At 43.5% G+C, this 13,632-nt stretch overlaps 1 protein-coding gene and 1 long non-coding RNA gene across 2 annotated transcripts; both read right to left on the bottom strand.

Moving 5' to 3' along the window:
• Positions 1 to 2,795: 2,795 nt before the first annotated feature.
• Positions 2,796 to 3,670, bottom strand: LOC310685487. Its single transcript, XR_014515321.1, has 2 exons — positions 3,588 to 3,670; positions 2,796 to 3,533 (listed from the first exon to the last, which is right to left on the bottom strand). It is a non-coding gene; the product is annotated as an uncharacterized lncRNA (long non-coding RNA).
• A 1,192-nt stretch (positions 3,671 to 4,862) lies between these two features.
• SPCS3 (signal peptidase complex subunit 3) lies at positions 4,863 to 12,647 on the bottom strand (the record flags this gene model as incomplete). Its single annotated transcript, XM_083457659.1, has 5 exons — positions 4,863 to 5,009; positions 5,866 to 5,981; positions 8,538 to 8,614; positions 10,284 to 10,357; positions 12,505 to 12,647. 5 exons carry the CDS (start codon positions 12,645 to 12,647, stop codon positions 4,877 to 4,879), a joined length of 543 nt encoding a protein of 180 aa, XP_083313785.1. The 3' UTR covers positions 4,863 to 4,876.
• Positions 12,648 to 13,632: the final 985 nt, after the last annotated feature.

Below are 13,632 nucleotides of genomic sequence, written 5' to 3'. Positions count from 1 at the left end.
TATCTCCAGATAAGCCTAGGAAGTCTACCAGCCTGAAATGATGGAGAACCACTGCCAGTAAATGTAGGCTAGCCTTCTCTTACTGAGTGTCCTCCAGGTGCTTTAAACTATAGTTCCTACCATCCCTGATCATTTGGCTGGAGAGCATCCAAAAGTCTGAAGAGCACCAGCTGTAATGTGGTGCAGAAAATACTGATCTAAAGAGACCATTGACCCGACTTGATACAAGACAGCTTCGTATGTAAGTTAAGGGTGACCAAGATCATTCTTTCATTTTATATGACAATATACAATTTGTAGGGACGCGAGTGGAGCTGTGGGTAAAAGCCTCAGCGTCTAGGGCTTGCCAATCGAAAGGTCGGCGGTTCGAATCCCCGCGGTGGGGTGCGCTCCCGTCGTTCGGTCCCAGCGCCTGCCAACCTAGCAGTTCGAAAGCACTCCCGGGTGCAAGTAGATAAATAGGGACCGCTTACTAGCGGGAAGGTAAACGGCGTTTCCGTGTGCGGCTCTGGCTTGCCAGAGCAGCGATGTCACGCTGGCCACGTGACCCGGAAGTGTCTCCGGACAGCGCTGGCCCTTGGCCTCTTTGAGTGAGATGGGCGCACAACCCTAGAGTCTGTCAAGACTGGCCCGTACGGGCAGGGGTACCTTTACCTTTATACAATTTGTATAGATATACTTGGTGGAGCAACCAATTTTTCTTTGCAGTTTCGCTTGTCAAATAGTTGTTGTTGTTGTTGGGTTTTATTTGCAGTTTTTAGAATACTAGAAAAAGGATCCCTGAAAAAATAACCATGACTTTTGGGCCTTCCACTGAATAATGCTCTACTTGTTCTTTTTTCACTTCAGCTACTCTTGTGCCATTAATGATCTATTCCAGAATCATTATGGGCTACTACTGGGCAGGTTTTGTTTTGTTTTGTTTTGTTTTGTTTTGTTTTGTTTGCAAAAGCTGCCATTCCTGATTTATCAGATTGACTTGTATGAATAACTGCTTTATAAAACAGTTTCTTGCCAGGGGCTCATTTTTTTCTCAAAACACTTACCTGAACTCAGGATAGTGTGGAGACAGCTTGGGCTTCAGAGGGTGGGGAGATAGGTCACTCTTGCCAGAAGTTTGAACTGATTGCTTGCAGAATTTTCTTCTTCCTCTTCCCATTGCTCCATCTGTTTCACCTCATCCCACCATCCTTTTCTTTGGATTGGATTTGATATCCCGCTTTATCACTACCCTAAGGAGTCTCAAAGCGGCTAACAATCTCCTTTCCCTTCCTCCCCCACAACAAACACTCTGTGAGGTAAGTGGGGCTGAGAGACTTCAGAGAAGTGTGACTGGCCCAAGGTCACCCAGCAGCTGCATGTGGAGGAGCGGGGAAGCGAACCCGGTTCACCAGATTACGAGTCCGCCACTCTTAACCACTACACCACACTGGCTATAATAACACTTCTCCCCTCAAGGCGCCCCCTCCCAGACAAAGAGCCCAAGGGCCACAGGCTACACACCCACTAGAGACACAAAAATAACAGAGGGCCCAAACGCTGATGCTCTCAGCTGTTTTTGTGAAGATATGCTGCCTACAAATTAGTGTACTTGTGCCATTGAAAACTTGAGAGCCAGAGTTACGTTTCCTACAAAATAGGTTGAGCTGTCTTTGACCAAATTGCTGGGGTAAGTAGTGTAATGGCAATTCTATTATTATGCAAAGAGCACATGTTGTGGGCAAGAGGGGCAGAGAACAATTACTATTTTCAGCACTACAGGAAAATCCCCCAAAGCGGTATGATCAGAATGAAAGTACATGCATCTATAATTGAGATCAATGAAGAACTACCATGACCCACTAGCACTGTTCTAAGAAGGTACACTCAGTATTACCGTGCACAGATTAACAACCAAATCACTACAATCACTATTTAATATTAATAAAAGGGTCTCCTCGTTTCACTGTGCTAAAGAAGAAAATTAGAAAGTGCAAAAAAGTGAAGAGAAACACAGAGCAACAGGCTAGAAGAATCTTTTTATGGAACTCTGATGTCTTGTCTTCTACCTTGATCAATCATTGAGAAACTTCTGTCCCAACAATTGATTCTAGCAGTTTTGTTCTGGTATTATGGGGGGGTGTAGAAGATGGTTCTCACAATTGTAACTTTGCTTAGCAGGATTACAGATGCGGTCTGGCTGATGAGGAAATAACACCATATAGTTAAAGATATAGTGGTACTAATGTCAGGCCTTTTTACCTTTCATGATCCATCTTAATTAAAGTTAAACCTTTAGCATTCTAGTATGTGGTATTTAGAGACATGGATGGTGCTGTGGGTAAAACCTCAGTGCCTAGGACTTGCCGATCGTATGGTCAGCGGTTCATATCCCCGTGGCGGGGTGAACTCCCGTCTTTCGGTCCCAGCTCCTGCCCACCTAGCAGTTCGAAAGCACCCCTAAGTGCAAGTAGATAAATAGGTACCGCTTTATAGCGGGAAGGTAAACGGCATTTCCGTGTGTTGCGCTGGTGCTGGCTCGCCAGAGCAGCTTCGTCACGCTGGCCACGTGACCCGGAAGTGTCTGCGGACAGCGCTGGCTCCCAGCCTCTTAAGTGAGATGGGCGCACAACCCTAGAGTCGGACACGACTGGCCCACACGGGCAGGGGTACCCTTATCTTATGTGGTATTTATCAATAAGGATGGTAAAAGCACCAGCATCTTGTTTACTTCTACGAGAAGACTCTACAGGTAAAAGAAAGTTGTGTTCATTTGAAACCAGTAAGCTGTTTGCTGTAATTCTGGATAAACCAAATAACATGCTTCAACATTTTATTTCTAGACACCGTGAAGTGTTTTTTGAAACGTCACATTAAATTTTTATCAGCAAGCCAATATAAGCAGCAGCTGGTAACCTCGGATAGTTTCCTTAAGTTCCTTTTCAGTTCTCATAATCACCTTTCTTTACTTGAAAGCTAGTGCTGGAATACTGAAATTACTTCTTAGACATCAGCTGAAGATGTACCTATCTTTGCAGGCCTACAGTAATGATTGAGAGGTACTAGCTACTGAAGAGTTTGCAATTTCTGACTTTTGTGTGTTTAAATGCTTCTATTTTGATGTCTGGTTTATTCTATTGTTTCACGGACTTTGTATTATATGCTTATATTTTGCAATGAACTTTTGTCTGAGAACCTTTGGGTGGAAGAGCCAAATATAAATATAATATAAAATAAATATATAATATTTATAAAATAAATATTTAACAAGCAATGGAAATTTGTTTCCCTAGAAAAATAATCACGGGATTGCAGTTTCATTGTTTTCTGTAGAAAAAGGTAAGCTGCTAGTGTGAAGTCTTAGAGAAATGAACCATTTCTTAATGTAAAAGCCCTTTTCAGGATCTTCCTCCTCCTTCCTCATCTAAGAATTCAGGTAATTCCCTAAAGTTCAACTGCTAATTGATCTCGTGGTAAGCCATAAATGGTCATCACTGTAAGAAGCTATGTATATTCTGGCTTACAATACTGTGAGAAACCATGGACAGAAACCTCTGCTTGCTGAGAAAGGGGGTTCTATAGCCCTGTTCGCTTTCCTTTTATAAAACCTTTCTTCTTTTTTGCAGTATATGATCACTTCCACTCCCCCAAAACGCCTCTGCTAAGTTTTTTTTGGGGGGTGGGGGAGAACACCTGGGGAAAGAGCAATGGAATGTGGGAGAAGCAAAAGTCCTAAAAATCACATAACCCCCATATGCCCATTGTTTAGGTAATGGTAAAGGTAACCCTGCCCGTACAGGCCAGTCGTGTCCGACTCTGGGGTTGCGTGCTCATCTTGCTTAAGAGGCCGGGGGCCAGCGCTGTCCAGATACACTTCCGGGTCACGTGGCCAGCGTGACGAAGCTGCTGTGGCGAGCCAGCACCAGCACAGCACACAGAAATGCCGTTTACCTTCCCACTATAAAGTGGTACCTATTTATCTACTTGCACTTAGGGGTGCTTTCGAACCGCTAGGTGGGCAGGAGCTGGGACCGAAAGACGGGAGCTCACCCGCCGCGGGGATTCGAACCGCCGACCACACGATCGGCAAGTCCTAGGCACTGAGGTTTTACCCACAGCGCCACCCGCGTCCCGTTGCCCATTGTTTAGAAACCCACTAAAAACTTCAGAAAGGTATTTCAGGAGGCACAGGTGGCTATAGATAGAAGGGACTATGAAGCATCTTTACGGTATCCAATGATCGAAACTCTTGTATTCACGATTGCTGATTTAATTATTCATTCTTTACCTATGAATTCTAACTTTCGTTGTATTTACAGTTTAAAAGGAAACTAAAAAAATTAAGGATGCAGCACGGTTTTAATAAGGTGTAGATCATACTCCATAAAGCTTTTTAGAAAATCTTTTTATAAGAAAAGCTGGACTAAATCTTTATAGGAAGTTATTTAAGTCCTTCCCAACTCTGTATCATTTATTAAGGTATTTTAATTTCGTCATAGTTTTGGATCTGAAATCTCAAGACAAACATCTCCTACCTATAGGGAAATGTGAAAGACCGGAGGGAAACATGAATTCTCAATACATTCAAACCAAATGAACTGTTTCCGGTTTCAAAAAGTTTTATTTGTAAGAAAGGTATTACCTGTCCTGATAACCAGAACAATAACTTTTTGCCCAAAATTTAAAACAACTATTCACCTTTCCTTGAGATTTCAAGTTCATTTTTTTGAATTGAAAGTTGAAAACAAACCAGACAAATTATTTTCCTTCCATCTCAGCTAAACCTAAAGAAACTCAGTACAGTACCTTTGAATTGAGGTGGGCGGGAGACGAAAAAGCGATAAAATTTATAATGTACAAGTATAAAAATATGTTACTCAAGGTTCAGCATAATAATTTAATAGCTTTTTGCCGTTTTATAAGTATCTGGGAATGGAACAGATATGTGTCCTGCTCCTGTCACAAGAGGTAGGATGCCAGCATTTGGTACGACATTCCATGAAAGAGTCAATGTGATGTTTCTGTTGCCCCTGCAATTTGAACACAGTATTAGTAGAATCATTAGAATACTCTAAGCAGTGTGCATTGCAATAAATACTGCAGCATGCAGGACCATGTATGCCATTCGCTAACCTTATTTATCATACAATCCATTGGCCACATGCAAGGGACCAATTTTTCTCACCAAGAAACTATGACAATGATATTTATGATACTTTGTATCTTTAAAATATACCAAACTCTAGATGTGCTGATCTGCAGAAAGTGTCCTCAAAGAGATTACTGTTAAGCATTGGAAGTCCTGCAGATCTCAATACGACTTGAGAACCCTAATATATTGAACCCTAAATTCAGAAGCAGAAGCAGTATAAAAAGTAGAAACTCTGTGAGCCCTTGTAAACCCTCTTTCTGGTTGCTGCTTTCCTTCCATCATTTCCAACGTTTCTTAAATAAGAACCCTCTCCTAGTACAACTGTTCCCTGTGCATCTTGCTCCCCATCCCCACCCTGCTCATTGTCTCACCCATCGTCTTAATTCGTTTCATCTGCTTAGCTGCTGTAGGTTAGATTGTGCTTGCAGGTAATGAGGCGACTACTCCAAAGTTTTGACAGCTTCCAGCTGGCACAACCACAACATTAAATGTGGCTGCAAAAGACACAAGGGGAACTCAGATTTTGCACATAGTAAGTTATGTGAACTATGGCTGTTTGCAAAATGTGTTATGTTGACAGAAAGCCTGTGATAAGAAAATGTTATTCTACTGAAAGAATGTAGATGACAACATGAACGCATTCCTGAAGGTAAACATTTTCTCTGCTTACGAGTTTTCTCAGCTACATCACTGCATACATAATCAAAACGAATACAGGAAGGGAATTTACTCACTTGAGACCATTTCCATCATCAAAGAAGAAGTATTTTGATTTCATGTCTTTCAACAGCAGCTTTGGATTATCCCCTCTTAAAATAATTTTGTCCCAGAGGACAACCTGGTTCAAAGCCTGCAATTAAAGTTGCCATTAATCACTAAAAGGAATAGAAAATGGCAAAAATTTCTCATCAAGGAAGCTGAACATGGAGATAACCATTCACCCAGAGCTTGAGGGCTTTCTTTCAGTGTTATCATAAGAGTTACAGGCTCAAAAGTAAACTACATAGTAAAGTGTCAGGGAACGGCCATCAGTGCCGGAGGGAGAGAGCAAAATCCAGAGGGATTCCAGGGAGCGTCCTGGGATTGGGAGAGGCAGCCCATCTTCTGGGGAAGAGAATCAGCGTAGCACCAGTGGAGAAGGGGGGCAGATGGGGGAAGCGGTGAGGCGGTCCCATGACTCCTTGCCGGGGACCAGCGGGGAGTGTAGAGGTCCTCCGCTGCCTACGCCTTCCTTGCGCAGAAGGCTTTCGCGCAGAGAAAGTAGGAGAAGACTAGGCGTCAAAGAGCTTCTTTGCTGGAAGAAGTTTAAGAAACGCCCACTGACGGATTCTGCCAGCGATTGAGACAGCCGCGGGTGAGTGGCTGTCCGGACAGAAAAGGTTCACTCAGGCAACCCAGCCAGGCGTTTGCATCGGCTTACACACGAGCAACCCCTAGAACCACTACATAAAGCATCGGCAAAAAAAATCCTTCCTGAAAAAACATTGTAGCATTACAATAAAAAGAAGTAAACAGTTAATGAACTGCTTTTGGAAAAATTAACATGTTACTTTGTTATCAAGATTTGTATTGTGTGCACAGCTGACTAGTAATTCAGAGCTATGACTGTGCACCAGATAGATTGAGAACTGCAGCCCACTTCCCCAAAATGCTAATCTTACATAAGGTGTTACTAAAATAAATGGAAATTGGAATAAACTAGTATTTCCAGCCTATTTACATGTTTTCTGCAGAGGACTTGGTGAATCTATCTAGCAAGAATCGCAAAATATGAGTGGCAATGTTTCACCGTTTGCCTTCTTTCAGTTTACAGAGACCCTGTTATCACACCACATTAAACCACAGATGGAAACAAAACTATGCTTTAATGTAAATATACATTTGCACTTGTGCGCTGAAAAGTTTTGCTCTGCTCCTCTTCTACCACTCATGCTGTGCTGCTGGGAAACAAGACAATCCACCTTGTTACAACATGAATCTGGGCTCATGGTTCACCCTTCCACCACAAGCAATAAGCCAAGGACCTTGAGTACTGCTCATGGTTTGTTTGGAGAGAAACTGCAAACACAGATTTGCCCATCATGACAAGTCAAAATCTGACTTGTTTCCCAGAGGCATTGCAGCAGCAAGAACAGGAGAGAAGCAAAGTGAAAATTTTTCAGTAGAGTGCACTAGCAAGCTCCTTGTTCACATTAGACCATAGCTGGTTTTCTATGGTTTTGTGTGATGCGTGAACCAGGCCAGAGACGGATGAAACAATCAGAAGAATATAACAAGCAGCAGATAATTATAGATTGTGCAATGATCCAAGAAGCCAGAGCATCACTATTCCATCCATTTAATTTGTAACTAGCACAATCATGAATACACAGGCATGTTTTTGAAGTTTTTTAGGCAAGGACTGAGGAATTAAAGAGTGGTAACATACCAATTTCAATGTAGTGCCCACTTAAATATTCTCCCAACATCAGTGGCACAGTTGTTGTATCAGGATAAGACAGCCATGAGTACATTCGTAGAAGCAGACATTAGAAGGTGCTGGGACCTTTACAACACTAAACGTTTGAAAACCAAAGTGTTCCCCTTTCTACAAAGACAACTATGCGAAACAAATTTCAGATCTGCTTCTAAGCTGAAGATATCAATTACCTGCAAACTTTCAGAATATAGAAACACTTTCCAACTTTTGCCAAACATTAGTTTTTGTTTGGGTTATTTCTGCTGGGAAACTGAGTACAGCTGGTTTAAACTGGTTTTGTTGTCGTTTCTGTCAAGGGCAAGCTGACTATGATAGTCAGGCCAGGAGGAGCCTGGCTCTCGCTCACTTTCTATCTCTCTTTGTTCTAGTGCTTTGGTTCTGTATGCTACACAGTGGTACCTCAGTTTTCAAACTTAATCCATTCCGGAAGACCATTCGACTTCTGAAACCCGAAGCATTTACTTCCGGAAGCATTTACTTACAGAAAACTCAAAATGGAAGCTGCGTTTCCTGTTCAATTTCCAAGGCGCATTTGAAAACCAAAGCAGTTACTTCTGGGTTTTCGGCATTCAAAACCGAAACGTTCGACTTCCGAGACGTTCGAAAACCGAGTTACCACTGTAGTGTTAAGGTTTATTCTTATGATAAGTATTGCAAGTTTTATTGTAAGTGCTGCAACTGGATTTTTATGAACTGTGCCAATCCTGAATGTATTGGATTTGTGACCATTATGCTCACTTGCCTCAGTAGCAATAAAAGCTCTGCTGAATGAAGTACAATTGCCTCTGGTCTATTTTTTTTGGGGGGGGGGGGAGGACACTCTGCTACGCGTTTAAGTTTTTTCCTGCTCCCCCTTCATGAGTCGACAGAAAATAACTATACAATTAGTATGCATTTCCATTTAACCACTTTACAAGTTATACTTACATTGTTCTTTGTTGAATATTCTGCTGATAAATACAGAAATAATTGTTTCACATTCCAGTCAAATATACTGTGCAGATGTGTGAACATTAAGGAACATATATTGTTTCAAATTTTGAATATTTTCAAAAACATTCATTCAGTGCAGATCAACTATCCAAGCATTTTAAAGCAGAAATGTTCTATTCAGAAGGCATTTCTCAACTTAAGGCTTTTCTATATGATAAACAACATATTAACTGAGGATTCATGACAGTTTAATTTTTGTAGATCAAGACCAGCAGCTTTACTTTTGTAACAAAGGAAAACTGCTAAAGGTTCTTATTTTTGTGTTGGAGGAATAAGAGGCAGAAAGGAAGGGGTGATCACCCACCATTTCCAAATCTATTTAACTCCCCTGCATTCTTCCATGAGTCCCAATTCTTTTTTTAAAAAATCTTCAAAAGGAAATGGATTTTTCATATTGTTTTAAATAAACCATTTTTGCTCATTTTAAAACATTTTTATTCCACATTACCTCAGATGCTGCTTACAATCAATAAAAGCAATACTATCAGATACTGGTATTAAACAGGTAATAGAATATATGCCTGCCAGTCCTGTTTATTCCAGCTATAGGACTGAGGAATTTGGGATTTTGAAGAAGCAAAGCCGAAGTCTCTTATGTACTAGAGTTCTAGGCCAGTATCCTATGACTAGTACAACTAGTTCAGTTTTCAGTCTCGTGTAACCCAAACAGCAATTCCTTATTCTACATAGCAAACTACAGATGAAGCTGAAGGGAGTTTCTGATATGACACTGTATGCTGTTTCAAGACAAGAAATCCCTCTGGGATAATGAAAACACTTAGGGCAGGCCTGCATAACGTAGGGTCTGTGTGCAAATTGCAGTTCCCTGGGGAAACTTCAACTTGTCCACTGTTGTTTTCACTCTTTATGGAAACACCTGCAGATTGTAGGTGCCTGAAAATAGCAAGGGTGGGCGCTCAGCTGCTTCCTGGACTCAGGGGTGCATGGCTGAGTTTGTGCCAGTTTGCCTGTCCTGTTTCAACCAGCCAGCCATACTAGGCAATGAGAGGGGGTAGGACCAGCAGCAGAGCAAAAAGCAAGACTGGAGGGAAAGGATGTGGGTGAAAAGAGGGGGGGGGGACACAATTTGATGAGGAGCGAGAACAGGGAGAGTTGTGACAGAAAGCAAAGCAAAGATAATGGGCAAGAAAATGAGGGTTAACAAAATGTGGCATTGTTTTCCATGAATAACTTAGTAGCATAGTCCCCTTCTGTTTTTGTTTTTCTAAACGTAAACATTTGTGTTCAGAGTATCCATGGTTAGCTTTAACCATCATTTAACACCAGATTTATAAATTGGTTTGCAAATACTTGGCAACCTTCAGTAATGCAACACCATAGCGCTAAAAGGGAAGGAAGGGGAATTCACCACTGAGATAAGAGAAGTGTGCAAGCTTGTAGCCCACTCAACCATGGTTAAGTGATCAGGTGTGTTACATCAGCACCACGCTAAAGAATCAGGTATCATTATGACATTAATAACAATGCTGTAGTTGAGAAAACACTCAAATATAAACCAAAAATTCTAGCCTTTAATATCTGTATCATGTATTCTCCATTCCCAGCTTTTGTTAGAAGCAGCTTCAAAGATGTATAGATTTTTTGTTTCCTCACCCTCTAGTAATCAGTACTTAAAAACAGAATTTATTCTGAAGCTCTACAAATTTTTATGAAGGATATCTGCAGTAATGTCAAAAGTAATGATTCCAAGGTCACTTCTTTCTCCAGGTCCAGTGAAGTCTTCTACATTTTTCCTAAAAACACACAAAAAGCCCACATTATTCAAACTTATTTGCAGCTGGCACAAGATAATATTAGTGTCTTCAGAGAAAGGATACTCTTATTCAGTGGGGGGGGGGGATGGGAAACATAAGCGGTGCTGAGGCTGGTCCCTTGTAACAGAATGTAGAATGAACAATAATAATTACAGTTTAAATATACTTCCTGAAGTTGACTTATCTTAGAATCCAAGCCAATATCTTAACTTGGATATTTTAAACATGAATATCCAAACATTCTCCAAAATTTGGAAAAATTCAAAGTTTTAAACAAATATTCCCTTAGAAAATGCAAACGTTCTGTAAGTTATAAATAAAGTATTATGGCTACACAAAAGTTTACAGGGTTGTGTTTGGAGGATTCCACTGTTGAAGTAGCAAGGCCAGCTTGTTTATAATAAGGAAGTTACTTTGTGCCAGAGGGCAAATGGGAGGACCCCCTCCTTCACCTGGCTGGTAGTGAGAAGACAAAAGGCATAGTGAGAGAGTGAGAGCTGTGCTAGAAGCAAGCAGAAGTCAGAGAGTGAGAGTCATGCCTGATTTCTGCTGGACTCCAAGGCTGTGAATATGGGAGAAGCAAGACCTTCTGGGATGTTAATGCTGTGAGTCCCTCCATCATAGGGGTGTGTGTTTGTGTGTGTGTGTAGATAAACCATACATCCTAAAGACATCAGTCAGTCTCTACTGTCCCTAGGAATGAGGAAACCAAACCCTGGGTAAGAGCCTGGAACGCTCACACTGCTCGGACATTGGGGTGGCGTGCAACATTATGCAGGGCATAAGAGAACTTAGGAGTTGGGCAAGAAATTTAGGCAAAAGTGAGCCAAGTGAATGTCACCTGTGATTTCAATAATGTATAGGCTACATAATTTAATTTCCTTTACCTTACTTGTTATAGTTATCATAGCCATTATGTGATGATGACATTTGGCAACTAATGTTAATGTTCTTGCCAAGAGGCACAATGCGAGAGAACACCAGAACAAATCTAATTCTCCATGCACTGCCATGCTTTTATTCATGAAGAGCAGTCACATTTAGCACATTTTAATAGCATAGAGTATGATGTTTGAAGCCCATAATTTAACACATTCAGCTGAGATGTTCCTACTTAGCTCCAAATGCACCAAGGAACGTAAAATCAATATGAAAGCACCACAAACGATGCACGGCAATCTATGAAACCATTCAGAGCAACACCAGTCAGCAATGCTGAGAGCAGGACTTGTGTTTGTCAGAACAGCACGGGAATTCGCTATAAAACAACACTGCCCCCCCCCAACTGCATGGAAACAGACATATGCTTGGCAATATGCTGCCAGGGCAACAGCCACTGACGTGTGCTAAACCCAATAGCCGAGTTGCCTTTCTATGTACACCCTGGAGGGAGCCTGCCAGAGGGCGGACACTACAGCACCAGAGAGTTCGTGGTGCTCGCTCATTGGCTCGCACAAAGGGGAAATGAGAGAACAGGAAGGAAAGGTCTACTGTTCTGAGACCCATAATCGACAAAGAGAAAAGGGAATCCAAACTTAGGTGATAACACAGAGAACAACGGGTGATTATTGCAGGATCAATAATACACCACGCTTTTATCCGTCTTCAGTGACAACCCCATTTAACATGAACATTCCATTGTGCGACTTATTTGCAGCAGCAACATTTGATGTCTGTTTGCGGGGGGGGGGGGGGAATAATAATAATTGCAGGGAGGTGGGGTAACTGTAATACACATCAGCCACTGCCATGGGCGCACACAAAGACATCCTGATAAGTTATGCCCCCGCCCCCAATCACTTCGAGGACCACAGGTTAATATTAATGGAGCGAAGGGAGATGGCTCGTTGCAAAACGTTTTGCACATGAGGGATGCTCCACAAGGAGGGCATGGATTTTTTTTGGGGGGGGGGTGGAGGGAGGATACTTCGAAGCGAGTCAGGCTTCGCCTTCTGCACCCCAATCTCCTCACCCCACATCCTTGCTGAGAAAGGGGTGAGCAGGGGAACCTTTTCCGCCCACTACTCGAAAGACTTCGACGAGGCTCAGCACCCAGGAGGAAGAGGAGGAGGAGGAGGAGGAGGAAAGAGAGAGGACCCCCAACCCTCCCCTCGCCCCTCACTCACAGCATGACCCGCGAGACGGCGATGCTGACGGGCACCGTGCGCTCTTTGAAGGCGGTGGTGATGAAGCAGCCGAAGGTCAGCGCCGCCATCACGCTCAGCGAGAAGGCGAAGAGAGAGTTGGCGCGGGTCAGGACGGTGTTCATCTCCCCCGCCGGCCGCTCCGGCCTTCACCACACACAAACAAACACGCACGCTCCGGCCCTCTTCGCCTGCCTGCCGGCCGGTCGCGCCACCCGCCTCCGCCGTCTCAAGCGCGCAGGTAGGACCAGCGAGCGAGCCTCGGGTGGCGGGGAAGCGGACGCAGGAGGAGGGGGAGAGCTGCCGCTGCCGCCACCGCCGCGCTGCGTGGCTGAAAGGGAAAGGAGGCCCGAAACGGCCGCCGAAAAGCCGAGCCCGCCCAGTCGCCCGCGCGAGGAGGAGCCCAGCCAGCGTCCCTGCGCCTCCCTGCCTGCCTCCTGCCCGCCCCCTTCCCTCCGCCCTAGCTCGGCCTGCCCGGAAATCCCATCGGCCTCGAAGAGTCGCTTCCGCCCGCCCGCCGCCGCCGCAAGAAAAAAAGAGAGATAAAAAAGGGCAGAGTGATAGTAAGGGAACCACCTTCTGGCATGCAATGGGGATCCCTATAGAATAGTCGGAGCGTCACGGCGTGTCCGCGCGCGAGTGAACGGAGAACAGCTGCGGAAGGGCAGGAAAGTGGCTACCTTCGCCTCCGCTGCAGCCCGTGCATAGCTGTCAACGTTTACCTTTTTTTAAGGGAAATTCCCTTATTCCAAATAGGATTTCTCGCAAGAAAAGGGAAACGTTGACAGCTATGAGCCCGAGGGGTGTGTGTGTTGGGGCGCCTCTTTCGTGGCATTTGCCATGCAAGGTGATTGTCTACTCAGAAGTCAGCTCCGTAGGGCTTGTGCGTTTAGAGATCGCAAGCCCTACTTATATGGACATTAGCTTATCTGCATCATGGTTTGTACTGTAATCATTCTGCCTGCATCTTGATGACATGCCTCATTTCTGTAGTACCGCGATAGAAACCTTTGCCGGTGAGGTTTCATTTCGCTAATAAAGACTGCGAAAAAAAGGGCTGAATCGGTTTTTTAAACAAACCTTTGTTAGAGAGTTATTTTAAGTCATTAA

Source organism: Podarcis tiliguerta (assembly GCF_965153285.1).
Source record: "Podarcis tiliguerta genome assembly, chromosome: 9".
NCBI lineage: Eukaryota > Metazoa > Chordata > Lepidosauria > Squamata > Lacertidae > Podarcis > Podarcis tiliguerta.
The sequence above is the reverse complement of the archived record's forward strand: the minus strand, read 5'-3'. Positions and strand labels throughout refer to the sequence as shown.